Consider the following 15787-nt stretch of genomic DNA (forward strand, 5'->3'; position numbering starts at 1 on the left):
CGTGCCCTGGAGCCCTGGGCTCTGCTCCCAGAAGCTGCCCTTCCCCGCTTCTGGAATGGCTGAGAGGCTCTTGTCTCCATCAGAGCCTGTGTTTACCGAGGGTTCACTACACACCAGGGACTAGGTCAAAACCTTAGCGCACGTTAGCACGTTTATCGGTGCCATGACTTTGCTTTTATGACTCTCCTTTCACAGATGAGTGAATTAAGTGCTTTCTGGGGCCACAGGGGCAGGAGGCTGAGACCTCAGAGCCTGAGACCCCAGAACACCCTTCTTTTCTTGGAATGCACTTGCCGCTCCCAAAAGACAGGTCCATCCTCCTCGGCTCGGCTTGTTCTCAAACACCGTTCTCTGAATGGTGCTCTGACCTATGTAGGTAACCCAGGCCCTTCACTTCCAGGCACCCCGAGTCCTGCCCGCCCACCGCCACCCAACTCTGGGATCAGAATGTGTCCCTGCTGACACACTGTCCAGGCCACTATGCTCTCCGCCTCTGCCTTGCGCGTCTTCCTCACTCCTACTCATTCCAGCCTTTCTGCAGCCAGGAGCCAGGGCCCCTCAAATGCAGCCTGAGCACATGGCCCCTGTGGGTGCCCCTCCAGCCTCAGAACTCCCCATGCCTTCCCCCCTCGCCCTCTCCCTCTCCCCAGGATGTTTTCTACCATCTCTGGGGACACTCTGCTCCCCACCCCCCTGCTGGGCAGGCTCCTACTTCTCCCTCAAGCCTCGGGGAGCCTCACCTTAGCAGCCCAGGTTAAATCCTCCCTCTCTGCTCCCTCGTGCCCCACACGGCCCTCTTCCCCTCTTGTCACACAGGTGGCCTGGTCATGGTTAAGGCCATCATCTCTGGTGTCAATCAGACTTGGGTTCACATTTTGGCTCCAGCCTTTAAGAGCTTTGTGTTCCTAAAAAAATGGTGACCTAGTATCTTTTGTAACAATCTGGATGGAACTGGAGACCATTTTTCTTAGTGAAGTATGGCAAGAATGGAAAAACAAACACCACATGTACTCAACACTAAATTGGACCTAATCGATCAACACTTACGGAAGTCAAACTCAAGGGAAACGAAGTAGGTGGGAGCAGGGAGGAAGCGATGGGTGAATTCACAACTAATGGGTACAATGCACACTAACTGGGTGGAGGGCACACTTGTAACTTTGACTCAAACTGTACAAAAGCAAATTATGTAACCAAAACATGTGTACCCTGTAACATTCTGAAAAAAATTTGAGAATTAAAAAATATAGAAGTAGAGAATAAAGGCTGGTTATCAGAAGCAGCCAGTGCGGAGGGGGTTTGGATGGGGAATTGGGAGATGTTGGTCAAAGGGTACAAAGTTTCAGTTAGGAGGAAAAAGTCAGAGTGCGATAACTATAGTTAATAACGTTATGTTTCAAAATAGCTAAAAGAGAGGATTTTAAATGTTCTCACTACAAAGAAATAATAGATATTTGAGGAAAAGGATATGTTAATTAGCCTGATTTGCTCATTCCACAATGTATGGATGTACCAAGACATCACATTGTACCCCATAAATAATATAATTATTGTCAATTAAAAAATAAAATTTTTAAAAAAGAAAATTTTGTGTTCCTACCTAAGTCACTAAAGTACTCTCTGCCTCAGTTTCTTTATTTCTAAAATGGGATAAAAACAGTACTTGCCTCATACAGTTCTTACAGGGACTGACACAGCTAATACAAATAAGTCGTTAGCGCAGTGCACGGTGCACAGCAACTCGGGAACGTTGGCAGACATTGAGATTTCATTTCTTTCCAGCCGGAGAGCAAGTCCCACGGACAGAGACCGCACTGGCGTCCCAGCACCCGGGACAGTGCCTGGTGTACAGCTGTGTGTGACAAATGTGCCATGGGTGAAGAATGCATCTGTCCTACCTGGCACTTGATGTTCACTTGCAGATTTGTCAGCAACCGCTGGATTTTCTCTAGGAAAATAACGTCCATGGACAGGTTATGGAATTTACTTTCAAACTTGCTGATGACGTCATTGGCCTGCATGGAAAGATAAGGGGGGGCACTTACACTGGAACTTCCGGACTTTGGAAGAGGAGGGGGACAGGCCCAATTAGAGGCTGGCGGAGGGAGGGGCGGGGGGGTGGAGGGTGGGGAGGGACTTGGCCCTCCCTTCAGGGGGAGTTGAACAGGGTGACACTCTGTAACTGCTAGTCCCGGGGCCTGGCTGGAGGGCAGGGCTGGGCTCCCCTACCTGGTCCAGGTAATCGGTCTCCATCTTCTCCATATAGAGCATGATTAAGCTTTCGACAGTCTCTATCCGAGAAGCCTCCTTCTCCAGTCGATGACACAGGGAGCTGATTTCTTCAGGAGAAAAGTTGCCTCCCTCAGAAAACAATCTGAAAATAATTGAGGAGAAGTAAAACCCACCAACCAGATCTGAAAGCCCCCACCTGTCCCACACATTGTGCTTAACACACTTTTAATCTAGGCCTCAGGTTGGAAGCACAAGATGACGGGAAATGAAAGTAGGTAGCTCAGGTAGAGGAGCGCGGATCTGTAAATGGTGCAGAATCTCCATTTGTGTCAGTTTGTCAGACTGGACACCCTGACAGACCCAACAGAAACAAATAAAATGCCAGATAAAATTCAAAATGAAGATAGTTTTCTTGGAGATGCATAAAGGCAATAATTCCAGGTGAAGTGAGACTAGAAGTTTCCTTGGAATGCAGGTGGGTGCCAAAGCTGGCTTTGCCCTGGAGACTGTTTTAGCCTTGATGACTGCACAGGTGAGGCGACAGCCTAGAGCTGGACTCAGAGGACAACACTTGCACTATGAGATTGAGTGAGGAGTGAACCCCCCTGGAAACCAGGACTCTGGCCTGTCTACGTCCAAGGACAGGGAGTAAAGAAAGGTATCTCTTTCCTGAGAGCCACAACACAAACCAGACTTCATACACATTTACAAACTGAATTCATATTCTCTGGAGTGATCAAAAAAACCCAAGAAGAGAATCTTAATTGGTCCTGAGTAGGCAGCACCCCCCCAGGAGAAACAAACGAGGATTTTCTCTAGGGAAGCCAATGTCAGTTCAGGCCTCAGAAACAAAAGAGAACAGGAACAGATCCTCCATAAAGACCTCAGATAATAGAATTATCAGACTTAGATCAGAAAATAACTAGGTTTAAGATGCTTAAAGAAATAAAAGATAAACTTGAAGATATGAGCAGGCAATTTTGAAAAAGAATCAAATATAAGTGGAAACTATAGTAATCACAATTAAAAACTCAATGAATAGATTTACCAAGAGATTCAACATGGTTACAGAGAGAATCAATGACAAGGAAGGACACTATAAAGAAATTAGCTAAAATGAAGCTAAAATACAAGAGTGATACCGGGATAAGCAGGTCGAGATGCCTCACATATGTCAAATTATAGTGCTATTTTTCACTACCTTCCAAATTTTCTTTAAAAATACTATTTTTATAATCATAAAGATCTCAATAATATTTAAAACAAGTGCAAGCCTTGCAGATAGCAACATGGCAGGTGCCTACTGTTGGGGTTCAGAAAACGATACCTCCAAACCCCCAAAAAAGGTGCCGCTTTCAAACTGAGAGCACCTGGGGAGCAGCGAATGCAGGGAAAGGTTTTCTCTGAAGCTCCCCTCTACCTAAAGGCTGGGTCCTCCAGAAGATTTCCAGTTGTTGTGAATCCCTTCCCCAACCAGGGGAAACTGATGCATATTGCAGGGACGAAGACTAGAGGTGGCACCACACCCAGAGTCCAGACTGTCCCAGGCTATTGTCTGTTCTTTGGGCCTGTTCATCTCCTCTAAAAATCACTTCCGTTTCCGCTAAAATTGCCTACATCCCCCCTTCCCTCTCCCCAATGAAGAGGATATTTAAGCTTCAACCATCTGGCCCTTCTCTGACTTTCATACTTTGTGTGACTCCCATGCAATTGCATGTTAATAAATCTGTTGCCTTTTCTCCTGTTAATCTGTCTCTTACAGACTCAAATTATTGAAATTTTAGGGAGTGGAAAGAAAGTTCCTTTAGCTTCTACTCCACCATGATTTAATGGTAGTGGGGCGGGGGATTGTAGGTCAGTATGCATACTAGGATTCCATTTTTCTAAAAAACTATTAAATAACAATTTTTGCTTGTGTATGCCTAAGTACAGGCACATAAAAATATGTATTTTTTGAGGGCTTCCACTTTTAACTTTATATGCATCTGTGTTGGATTATGTTATAATGAGTAAAAGATCTGTGATTTTTAAAATAACATAAGCTTTAAAAACATAAACATATCTTTTCACAAATGTCAAAGACTAAATCCAGGATTATTTTCATTTAGGATTGAGTTAAAAATCTCAGGGGGAAAAATAAGGGGAAAGAGTGGCCAGTAAGAACATAGAAAGATGCTCAACACCCTTAATCAGGGAAATGCAAATCAAAACCACAATGTGACAGCACCTCATACCCATTAAGATGACTGTTATTAAAGAAATCAGGAAATTAACATGTATTGGTAAGGACATAGAGAAATCGGAACCGTTGGGCATTGCTGATGAGAATGTAAAATGATGCAGCTGCTATGGAAACAGTATGATGATTTCTCCCAAAACACAGAATTGCCAAATAATCTAGCCATTCCACTTCTGGGAATATACCCAAAAGAATTGAAATCAGGGCCTGGAATAGGCATCTGTACACCAATGTTCCTAGCACCGTTATTCACAATAGCCAAAAGGTAGAAACAACCCAAATGTCCATCAAGAGACGAATGGATAAACAAAATGTGATATATACATACTGTGGCATATTATTCAGCCTTAAGAAAGAATGATTTTTTGACACGTGATACAACGTGGTGAACCTTGAAGACATTATGCTAAATGAAATGAACCAGACACAAAAGGACAAACATATGATTCCAATTATATGAGGTACCTAGAGTAGTCCAGTTGATAGAGACAGGAGGTGGAAAGGTGGTGGCCAGGGGCTGGGGGAGAGACAGTGGGGGCCAGTGTTCGACGGTACCGAGTTTTAGCTGTGAAGATGAGGAACTGCGGCAGACCGACAGTGGTGATGGTAGCACAATAATGAGAATGTACTTAATGCCACTGAACTGTACACCTAAAAATCATTAAAATGGTAAATTTTATGTTATGTATATTTTGTCACAGTAAAAACTTAAGGGGGGAAACCCGATGGCCTAAAGAGGCCCTGGACACTGGCTCCCACCTGCAGTGCTTGACAAACTCGATGTTTGTGAGGCGGAGTTTGCCCAGAGTCTCCTCCAAGTACTGTCGGAAGCTGCGCAGGGACACCTGGGTGACGTCGACATAGCCAAGCAGCTCCTGCTGCAGTGTACTGCTGAGAGCAGCCAGCCTATGGGAGACAGAGGAGGAACAGGACAGGGATGGAGGACCACCCTAGGGGACACAGGAGGGGCAGGTGGTGATGGTGACCAGATTGAGGACATGAGAGGGCAGGTGGTGATGGTGACCAGCCTGCGGACACGGAACGGGCAGGACACTGACAAGTGACCAGCTTGAGGGTGTTGAGAGGGTGAATGATGACCTGGGCCCAGATGACATTCTGAGAGGCTATTTCAGCTCCACAAGCCATGCCCAGCTGTGGGGCCACCAGAACCACTGCCCAGCTCCCTGGGCAGCAAAGGAGGCAGTATGGGGAAGTTCAGAGTTCCAGGATGCGCAGTAACACAGTGTCACTCGGGATGTGCTGGTCAGAGGGCATCCCTCTCTTCTCTCTGGCACCAAATTGGTACAAGAATCGTCATCCTCCCTCTAGCAGGCTGTGTCTGATCCTGGCAACGTGGCTCCTGCACCTGGGACTCTCCTTAGAGTGCCCTGCAAGCTTCCTCTTTACAACCGAGTCCTCCCCACCAGCTGCCTCCCGTGTGCCTGATGGCTGTGCAGACACCTGCCAGCCTCCTCCCTGTGGCTGTCTGAGGCCTCCATCTCATATCCCTGCATGGCCTCCCTGGCGCCCCTGCTCTGCCCTGAGCTCCCTCCCTCATTGAGGAACTCAGCCCCCTCCCACATTCCCCCATGCCAGGCCAGGGTGCCTCTGAGTTCAGCTCAAAGGCCACCTCCTGCAGGAAGCCCTTACTGATTTCCCTGAGGGGAAGTGGTCTCTCCCACCATTGCTATTCATGGCACGTGGCCAGCACCCTTGCGTGCTGACTACGTGTACCTCCCTTTGCTCTCCTCACTGCCCACTCCCCGCTCTCCCGCCATGTTTCATGGAGTCTGACTCTGACTCTCCTGAAGAGGTTAACTCAAAAGAGGGCTCCTGTGGTGCTTTCTGCTCCTTCTTCGACAGGGAGGGGCAGCTCTTGTGAAAGCAGCAGCCTGGCTGGGGTTCTAGAGCCACATGGGCAGGATAAGATTCCCAGGGCCTCTTACTTTTGGCTCTTGGTGGCGTTCAAGAAGACATGCTCCATGTCGTGAATCTTGCGGCGGAAGTTTTTGCTCCTCACGTTTTGTTCTTCTTGGAACTCGCAGAACATCAGCCTCTTCTTTTTCAGCATCTCGACCACCCCTGCGCAGTGGCTGTCCAGCCGCTGTTGATGAAGCAGGAGCTCGGCTGCAAAAGGACAAGGAGCTCTAGGACCCCGTTCACCTCAGCACATCCCTTTCCTGGAAGGATGCCCGCCTGCAGCCCCTCCCGGGCCAGCTGCCAAGCAGGGACAATTCGGGAGAAGGTCCCCTTGTCCTGCCCCTCCTGCCCTCGCCAGGGCTTGGGCTGGGAATGAGCTCTGACCTCAGGGAGGCCAGACTGAGCCAGGTGCTCTCCTCGCTGATGGAGACACCTTGTCTGAGGCAGAGGGGACAAAGCCAGGGAGGTGGAGAGTCCCAGGAGCAGCCACGCAGCAGGTGGGACGGGCGGGGTTGCTGGGGAGGGCTGAGATCTGGGTGAGAGGGTCTGGGGAGACAAGAACAAGCATGAAGCTGAGCAGTCTGGGTTTGCCCCTTTATATCAGTGGAGAATCGTCTCCAGTGAGCCTGAATTCCAACTGGCTTCCGAGGTGGAGTAGAAAGAACACGGACTGGGCTTCCAGAGCCCATCACAAACCTTTAGTGCAAGCAGAGAGCCCCCGCATCTGCCTGTCTGACCCCCCTATTGTGTAAAGTGGTGGGAGTGCTGTGGTCCCAGCTCTGCAGAAAATGGAGTGACGCGAAATCTTCATTTCCCTGGCCTCAGTTTCCACGCTATATGCTGGGCCAGGGAGCGGGGAAGGAGGCATGTATAATCTTTTCTATTCCTCACGGTGCATTTAGTGTACACACTTTCCAGATGAGGACAGTGAGGTTCCAGGCAAGCCGCTGAGGCAGCAAGCAGAGGGACTCAAGGCCAGTTCTCTGCTTGCACAGCTCTCCCTGCCCCAGGCAACAGGAGTTTGCACGGGATCCTGAAGGGGTGCTCTGCTAGCTCCAAAGGGCTGTGATGGAGCTTGGCGTGTGTGATCTGAGTGGCAACCTGACAGGTTTCATTGAAGAATCCTACTAAAATGTGCCCCGCCCATTAATAGGGCCCACCACCTAAGAGGGAAATGCTTGTCTTTTTAAGCATAAGTGATTAGGCGGAAATAATGGCTACCACTATCTTGTGCCAGGTGCGCATGCCATTTGAGGAGTATACATTATTACTTCCCACACCTTTCACCCTTACACCCTTCTGCAGGTGAGGGAGGGGGTCAGAGAGGTCAGATAACCTGCCCAGAATCACACAGCCAGAGAAGTTAAGCCTGAGTGCTCTGATCCCTGAGCTACAGGCTTGCCTCTAGAGCATCGGCCTTGCAGGTGTGTATCTGATAGGTATCTGAGGAGATCTGGGATCCAAGAGCTAAAACAGGACAATACTCTTCATTTCCGAATCTAACACCCTCTTTTAAAAAGACAAGAAGGAAAAACAAATCTCAAATGGGGATTCAGAGAACTACCTTTCTCTGCAAGCCTAGGAGGTGCGAGCCCTCTTGCACATCTTCCGTGGTGTGATGAGGACATGCTAAATGTTGCATCGTGCAAAGCAGGGCAGCTAGTGAAGGCAGAGCCACAGTGGAGCAGACACTGAGGGAGGGGTCTGGGGGGAGGGCAGGCCGTCCCAGGTAGGCTCTGTACCTGCCCTGACATTGTGGATGTCCTTTTCAATGTTCTGGGCTCTTGGCTGGTGCAGGTGCAGACGCAGCTCCAGTTCTGAATCCAGCTCATCAATCTTGGTGGCCACGGTGACTCGGGCATGGAGGGCACACTGGTCAAACCACTTCTCCAGGTGTTCAAAGAAGCCAGCTCGAAGTCTAAGGGAGAGACCAGCCAGGGTCATGCCAGCAATCATGTCCCATGAGAAGTCTCTCCATGTTGACACCCTGTCACTCCTTTTTCCCCATTTTATTTCCGAACTACATTGTATTTCATTGTGTGGATGAACCATCATTCACTTAACCCTCCTAGCGCTGAAGGACACTGGGTGGTTTCCAACCTTTCACTCTTACAAAGAAGGCTGCAGTGAATAACCTTGTCCATATGTCAAGCACAGAAATGTTTCCATTGGATCAATGCCTCTGAACTGCAATTGCTGAATCAAAGGTTAAAATACATTTGTGGTTTTGGCAAACACAGCCATACTGTTGCCATTGGAAGGCAGCTTACATTCCCATCAGCAACGAATGATAGTTCCTGTTTCTCCACGGCCGCAGAGTGTATTGTCAAACTTTCGAATTTAACAATTTTGTCATATGACTGAGACCAAACATATTTTTGTGTGCTTAAGACTATTTAATTTCTTTTTCTGTGTACTGTCCATTAATGTCTTTTCTCCATTTCTCTGTTGTGTATAGCTACTCTTTTCTAAAAAATCAATTTCTAGGAGCTCTTAATATATTGGGGACATGAGGCTCATTGACTTTGATTTGAGTTGCAAATATGGATTCCCAGCTTATCATTTCTTCCTTTTTAAAGTTTATGGTGCTTTTTTGGCCATGTATTAAGATGTCAGTTCTCCCAGAATGAATCTATAGATTCAATGCAATAACATGAAAAATATCTCAACATATCTTCTTATGGAAACTGATGAGCTGACTCCAAAATGTATGTGGAAATACAAAGAACTGAGAATAGCGAAGACAGTCTTGGAGAAGACCAGGTTGAAGGAGTTACACTACCAGGTATAAGATTGAGAATAAAGCTGTAGTAACCAGGCAGTGTGAGGTGGTTGTGCAAGGAGAGACACACACAGGGCGGAAGAGGAGTGTGGCAGAATACTGAGGGTAGGGAGAGCCTCTCAGTAAATGGCCCGGGGTCAACCGGTTCTCCACGTGGGAAAGAAATGAATCTTGACTCCTATTCACACCACAAACAACAATCAATTCCAGGTACTTTTTAGATGTTAATATGGAAGTTTTAAAAAAGAACATCCCTAATACATAACATTGGAGACTATTTTCATGACTTTGGAGCAGGCAAAAATTTCTTAGGACACAGAGTAAACTAACTCTAATGAAAAAAATTGACAAATTGGACCTTATTTACAAAAAGAACTTCTGTTCATCAAAACATACTTTTAAAGAGCGTATAATCAGCAAAGCACAGAGAGATGAACATTTGCCATATATTTATGTGCTACAAGCCTCATATGGGATATGTAACTAGCACCCATAAATTAATACGAAGAAAGACAATCCACCAGAAAAAATAGGCAAAAGATTTCACGAGGCATTTCACAAAAAGATAACCAAATGGCTAACAAGTATATGAAAAGGTATACGACGTTATTACTCATCAGGAAAATGTAAATTAAAAACACAATGAGGCACCACTATAATTACACTACAATGATCAAAATAAAAACCACTGACAATACCAACTGCTGTTGAGGTTGTGGAGCACCTGGAACACCTCTACACTGTTGTAAACTGTAAAACTGTTAAAACACTTTTGGAAACTCTTTGGTAGTATCTTTTGGCTATATCTCCTAAAGATGGACATGGACATGCTGTGTGATTCAGCAATTCCATGCTTAGTTATATATGTAACAGAAATGTACACATATGCTCACCAGAAGACTTGTGTAAGACTGTTCAGAGCAGCATTACTGTTATATCCCCAAATTGGAAGAGACCCAAACGTGCATCAGTAGAATGCATAAATAAAATGGATTATATTTCTTATAATGGGACACCATACAGAATTAAAAAGTAAACTCTAGCTACATTCAAGAATATATATGTCTTACAAATATAATGAAAGAGTGAGTTCTGTATGATTTCATTAAAATAAAGTTCAAAAATAAGCAAAATGAACTTAGAAGTTACATTTGTTGTCCTTAGGAAAGAGAGAGTGGTGACTTGGGATGGGTACATGAGGTGGGTTCCTGGGGGGTTGGTAATGATTCTATTTCTCGTGGGAAATAGAATAAATAGAATAAATGGGTAATTTATTGAGATTCTCATGCTTTTATGAATGTTTGTTATCATCCAATATACAAATTCAATCGGTTGGACAGAATTTTTTTCTGGTTAGTCACAAGGCTAGATAACAAGGCATGGTGGTTGGTGCAAGATTCTGGAATTACAGGGTCTACATTCATATCTTGGATCTAACTGCTTCCTGTCTTGGAGATCTTGGCCAAATGACTAACTCTCTGAGCTTCAGTTTCTTCATCTATAAAATGAAGTTAATTATGGCACCTCTCTCACAGTTATTGAAGGGATTAAATACTCTCAGTGAGTAACAGCTCTTGTGGTGGTCCTTGTTGATCTTTGTCTTATGGGTTATGGAGAGGACAGCTGAGGAAGAAGGATGACGTTTGAGTCAGGAGACATTTCCTAGGTGAGGTGATGCTGAGGTGCAGGAGAAGGAGCTCAGAGGCCTGACTGTACTCCTTCCACCTCCTGTCTTTGGCCTCCTGCCCGTGTGTGAACATGGGAAGTGGACTAGCCAGGTGATGACCTCTAGCTAATCAGTCCTACCTAAGATATTGTAGAGGCAGGAGAGCAGTGGAAACGCCACTTAAAAGCCAAATGCAAATTTTTATGTTTGGTCCAAACTCTAGTACAAAGGCCCAGAAACTTGGGAGTTAGGGGAAGTAAATTCTTAGTGGTAGGATTATGGGTCATTTCTCTATGTTTCATTGTTCTTTTTCTATTTTCTGCAATGAATGTGTCACATAATTAGTATAAAATATCATACATGATATGGTCATACCTATGGCCTATATCTATAGAATTAAAAAAAATAAACCCTAAGATTACAGATGTGCCAGGAACTAGAACCCAGAAGCATCTGGCAGGGAAGACAATGTTTCTTATTAATGAGGCCCAAGCCAGCAGAGCATCCTGGAAGGGGCATAGGGGGTCACTCTCACAGGAGATATTTGTGACTGCAAATAATTCCTGGACATTTGCTATTTTTTATTGCATTTCTCATCCCTACACTCCCTCAGTTACCCATGTGTTTTCTTTTTCCAGCTGAAACTAGTCTAATCTTTTGTTACAATATTTCACCTTGTTCATAAAACTCAGAATAACAGAATGAGAATAAAATAATATTCTACTCACTGTTTCTTAATTTCTAAAATTAGCTTGGATGGAATTATCACTTGCTCTATGTACTTGGCACTGGAAGTGTTGTCGATGAGCGTGGCTGAGAAGCAGGAATGGGACATCCTGAAACGCTCTTCTTCTTCCAGAGGCAAGAAGACATAATAAATGTTTCCACTGGAGGTTGTGAAGGACTCCATGCACTCATAGTATATCTTCTCCATACTCTCTTCATTGTCTTCGTCCTAAGCAGGGAACAAGACTTTAGACTTGGTATCATCAAATGGACTTGGGGATGTCAACCACATGTTCCGTAATAACAGAGGTTATAAACCTGAGGGCCAAATTTTGCCTATCACTTTTTTTTGCCCCCATAGTGCTTTTAAAATTAGGATGTTCTACATAAAAATCTGGGTTTCCGATTTCTCTTAAAACATCAGAAAATATGATGATTGTGAGCCTGCATTCTCACATGGCATCTTTGGTTGGGGCTGAGTAATGACTACACAGTCTTCATCGCTTGTCATTATTTTACACTTGGTGTCCAGCCCTCTTTTCTATTATATACCTGTGGGCATTTGAGTTTGGGATTCCTGCTTAAAAAGTAGTCTCATTTACCAATTCTTCCAAAGCACTATAGGAAATGAGTCTTGTAATTCCACAATTATGGAATTCAGTTTATTGTTCTGTAAATTTGAATGTTTGTTTGTTTGTTTGTTTTTTTTTTGAGACACAGTCTCGCTCTGTTGCCCGGGCTAGAGTGAGTGCCATGGCGTCAGCCTAGCTCACAGCAACCTCAAACTCCTGGGCTTAAGCGATCCTTCTGCCTCAGCCTCCCGAGTAGCTGGGACTATAGGCATGCACCACCATGCCCTGCTAATTTTTTTTCTCTCTATATATATATTTTTAGTTGGCCAGATAATTTCTTTCTATTTTTAGTAGAGGTCTCACTCTTGCTCAGGCTGGTCTCGAACTCCTGACCTTGAGTGATCCACCCGCCTCGGCCTCCCAGAGTGCTAGGATTACAGGCATGAGCCACCATGCCCAGCTGAATGTTTTTTTTTTTGAATGTGTTTTGAGGACAAGATTTATTAATATGAGAGTCACTTTCCTACACTCAAAGGAGAGCTCTGTCTGCCAGCTTGGATATGGATCTTTTGAAAATAGGAAAAGAGAAGAAATGAATACGCTGGGATGAAGCAGGAGAGGCTAAGTTGGTCCATTCAATGAAGAGGAGCTAAGAGAGAGAGAATAATGGAAAGATGAGGAAAGCTATATAGTTGAGGGGTGACATCAGAGTAGGCTGCAGGAACATAAGGAGAGGAAGGTGGATTTTAAAAGGCATTGCTGTCTGTAATCTTAGCACCTTGGGAGGCCAAAGCCTGAGCCCAGGAGTTTGAGGCTGCAGAGAGCTATGATGATGATGATGCCATTGCACTCTAGCCTAGGAAACAGAGCAAGACCGTGTCTCAAAAATAAATAAATAAGTAAAAGCACTACTGTGAATGAAGAATTGGATCCCTGTTCACAAAAATAAAAAAGTATGAAAGTGTGAATACTTTTGTAATTCTTTATACATATCTCTATGGAGACTGGTTCATCAGGGACCTCAGTTTATACTAGGGATACACACAGAATGAACACAGCAAACTTTCCCCATACCTAGGAATGAATCTGTTGCTGGCCTACCTCACTCAATGAGAAATTCTCTTGCTCCTCCTTTGCCTCTTCTTCCTTCTGCTCCTCTCCCTCCTCCTCCTCCTCCTCCTCCTCCTCCTCCTTCTCCTCCTTTTCCTCTTCTTTCTGCTCCTCTTCCTCCTTCTCTTCCTCTTTCTCTTCCTCCTCCTTCTCCTCCTTTTCCTCTTCTTTTCTCTCCTCTTCCTCCTTCTCCTTTTCCTCCGTCCCCTCTTCCTCCTTCTCCTCCTTCTTCTCCTTCTCCTCCTTCCTTTCTTCTTGAACCATTACATTTTCCTGGTTCAAGGAGCTCTCTCTTTCGACCTGCATTTCTTCCAGTCCTTGAATAGAGCCCTCTTTGGACTCATCCATCTCATCGCTCAGTGCAGATTTTTCCTGCTGGCTCAGGAACTCTTCAGTTGTGGAGGACTCTGTATCTTGATATTTTTCTTCTTTCATCTCTTCTGCTGGCCTAGTAGAACTTGTCCCTCTACTTACGCTTTCTTCACTTTTGCTTATTTCCACTTTCGCCCTTAGCCTTTTCCTCAGTTTTCTCTTCTGGAAAGGCTTTTCATGTGCTTCTGTTGATGACCAACACCAAAGCACAGGGAGAGATGATTTACCAATGTTGCCTGGATCGGGCATCCCCAACCCACAAATACATAAGACTGAACTCAGGGAGAATCACATGTGAATTATAAAAGTGTTACCTGGTTGCCTGAATTTGAAAATGATTTCTCCAGCCAAGTTCTACAAGGAAAAACGACTGATTGAAGGACCAGCAGCGCTGCCTTTCTGTAGAGGACCACTTCTAAGGACATCTCTTTTCTTTTCAGTAAAAGGACCCACCCTTCCCCTTGAATATCTGATGCCAGCCTTGGCCAACTTAGTTCACTGTAGTTATCTGGGTGTTCCCAGTACAGGAAACCAGTTTTCCTTAATTCCAAGAAGGCTAGCAAACCCTTACAGCACACATGGGAAGTAATGGAATAAAAGCTCATTCTGACACATTTTTGGTAGTGATCTGCAGCAAAGGACCAAAAAAAATTTATATATGTATATATATAAAAATTGAGGATGCAAACAAAGCGGCAGGAATCTGCTGCATTTCATGCTAGATGGGAACAGGCAGAAAAAGCATGACTTACATGACCCTGGGAGCCCCCTTATTAACCCTGAAAATTCTCTACTTCACAGGCTCTGGGTGAAGTTCTAGATATACTGTGTTATGGGTAACAGTGTGGGTGTGGAGTTTGCAGGACTGGATTTGAATCTCAGCTGGTTATAAGCAGAGTGATCTTGGCAAGTCCTTTAAGCCCTACGGGGCTTGGTGAGATTGCAACAGTGTGCATGCACCCCTTTAACCCAGGTGACCAGAGTGATCCCAAAGATTAGACAATGAGTTCACCCTCCAATAGCCTGAGCCCCCACCTCAACCCAGGTGTCAGAGGAAGCAGTCATTTGCAATCTAAGCAGGAATCCCTTCTGAGAGCAGAGATTCTCTGGGAAGGAGCCAGGTATCCCGTATCAGGACTCTGGCTGGGCGTGTGGGAAAAGAGCCAAACTCTGGCAGATTCAAACCAGGACATTCCAGGTATTCGTGCATTTACCCAGACGCATTTATTGTGTCCACATTACACGCAAGACCCTGTGCTAGGGACAATCGAAGTTGAATAAAAATTAATAAGGCATACTTGCCCTTCAGGAAACACGTTCTAATTGGGTGCTCTGAACGCCTGTATTTGACAACAACTAAGTTAAAAAAAAAAAAAAATGCTTAGAGACCGGAGGAGAGGTGGGAGGGGGTGAGGAAGGTGAGCTGAGGGGTCAGGCTGAGTGGGTGGGGTCCTGCCCTGGTAGTGGACCAGAAGGATGGATGGGTTTGGGACCCGTGGAGACAGAGGGGTCCCAGCAGAGGCAGCAGGATGAGGAAGGGTGGCAGGCAGGGGGCATATGAAGGAACAGGGGTGATTTTGCTGGACCAGGGAGAGTCAAGGTGGGAAGCAGAGAGTGTGGGGCCTCTATGGTCAGGTAGGGACTGTGAGTTGGATTTGGTGAGGGACTTTTGAGCAGGAGAGTAGGTGGGTCAGGGCTTTATTTTAGGAGAATCATGTGGGGGTTCTGGGTACGATGAATGCAACTCCAAGTGTCATATAAATCAGCCTTTTCATTATGCATCCATGCAACCCTGAGCCCTGAATTCTGAACCTTCACCCGTTTCTAAAATGAGAAAGAGATGGTCTCTTTAGAGACATTTTCAGCTTCTTTCTCCTTGATGTCTTGACATCAATTTTAACTCTATAGGGTTAGGGATGGCTTTCAAAGTCTAAGCAGATCAGAACAAGAAGTCAGCCTCTTGTCTTTGTGAGTGGCTGGGTGTACCATATTCCTCTCCATACCTGTTCAAAGATTTCACGCACGAAGAAGTGTTGGCTGAGGGCGAAGCTGTAGGAGTTGAGTTCATTCAGTATGATCGCTGGGTACTCCATCACTTCCTTTGTCAGGAAGACATGAAAACACTGATACCTGGGAGGCAGGTAAAGGAGACCACTATCTCAGGGGGG

The 15787-nt window shown here is 45.4% G+C and overlaps 1 protein-coding gene across 1 annotated transcript in view; it reads right to left on the reverse strand.

Moving 5' to 3' along the window:
- CCDC180 (coiled-coil domain containing 180) overlaps window positions 1-15787 on the reverse strand; it is a 52880-nt gene that overhangs the window by 17665 nt on the left and 19428 nt on the right. The window contains exons 16-25 of the mRNA XM_045562512.1: window positions 15623-15749; window positions 13934-13973; window positions 13515-13804; window positions 13239-13382; window positions 11568-11794; window positions 8134-8309; window positions 6418-6598; window positions 5231-5377; window positions 2230-2374; window positions 1899-2015 (exon numbers count right to left, since the gene is read on the reverse strand). Coding sequence (XP_045418468.1) covers window positions 1899-2015; window positions 2230-2374; window positions 5231-5377; window positions 6418-6598; window positions 8134-8309; window positions 11568-11794; window positions 13239-13382; window positions 13515-13804; window positions 13934-13973; window positions 15623-15749 — 1594 coding nt within the window. The remainder of the gene's footprint in view (window positions 1-1898; window positions 2016-2229; window positions 2375-5230; window positions 5378-6417; window positions 6599-8133; window positions 8310-11567; window positions 11795-13238; window positions 13383-13514; window positions 13805-13933; window positions 13974-15622; window positions 15750-15787) is intronic.

This window comes from Lemur catta, chromosome 10 (genome assembly GCF_020740605.2).
Source record: "Lemur catta isolate mLemCat1 chromosome 10, mLemCat1.pri, whole genome shotgun sequence".
NCBI lineage: Eukaryota > Metazoa > Chordata > Mammalia > Primates > Lemuridae > Lemur > Lemur catta.